Source organism: Haliaeetus leucocephalus, unplaced genomic scaffold (assembly GCF_000737465.1).
Source record: "Haliaeetus leucocephalus isolate CR32 unplaced genomic scaffold, Haliaeetus_leucocephalus-4.0 Scaffold153, whole genome shotgun sequence".
Lineage (NCBI taxonomy): Eukaryota > Metazoa > Chordata > Aves > Accipitriformes > Accipitridae > Haliaeetus > Haliaeetus leucocephalus.
This window is the reverse complement of record NW_010972589.1, coordinates 1363383-1364188: the sequence shown is the minus strand read 5'-3', so window position 1 is coordinate 1364188 and position 806 is coordinate 1363383. Positions and strand designations below refer to the sequence as shown.

Here is an 806-nt window from a genome sequence, read left to right as displayed (position 1 = left end):
GTTCAACACCTAATAAAAACTATCAATGACATTAAATACTGGAATGTGTTTTGTAATTCTGAAAATCTCTAGCAAGTGGGAAGTCAGACGTTTTCAGAACTAGTAAATCCCAAATTCTTTAAGTGTCTGTTTCTTTAGGAGGAATTTAACCAACTGACATAAGAAAAAACCTGAATGTGACAAGATTGACTTTGAGTGATACAGAAAATGTTTGATAACCTAATCATTTCAGCCAGCTACATATTTTAATTTACTTCCTTGTTGGAAAGCCAGCCAGCTGCACAGAACAACCTGAATACTGGTTTCTACTAATTTACTTCATTAAATGGAAAAATAAATAATTACAAAGGCCAAAATGTCTTTGCAAAAGAAAGGTCAATATTGCAATACATGTTAAAGATGATAACCGCACAATAAATTTAGGCTGCTTTACAGTATTTATTAATTTATTAGCATTTTCCTTTACATTCTGGGGTATATTACCTTGACGTCTATATAGTGACAGGCACAGTATACAAATATTACTGTACAGCTATCCAGTTCAGTTGAATAAGCAGAATGGTCATTGACCGCAACCACATGAACAGACAAGTTCTCACCTTGTTTAGCAGCTCTGACCCACCTTCATTTAATGGAGCCAGTTTTGGTTTAATGAGATCTGCACTGGGCTAAAGAAATAATAAAGGTTAAAAAATTAAATTATACACATTTCTAGGAGGAAGAAAAGTATTCCATTAGTCTGTAAGATAACTACTGACAGTCAATTCAGCTTTCTTTTGTAAAGCAAATTACTGACCTTGTATTTC

At 33.3% G+C, this 806-nt stretch overlaps 1 protein-coding gene across 1 annotated transcript in view; it reads right to left on the bottom strand.

Annotated features, from left to right (window-relative positions):
• Positions 1-521: 521 nt before the first annotated feature.
• Positions 522-806, bottom strand: part of LOC104828415 (leucine zipper transcription factor-like protein 1) — a 2314-nt gene continuing 2029 nt past the window's right edge. The window contains exon 4 of the mRNA XM_010562071.1: positions 522-668. Coding sequence (XP_010560373.1) covers positions 522-668 — 147 coding nt within the window. The remainder of the gene's footprint in view (positions 669-806) is intronic.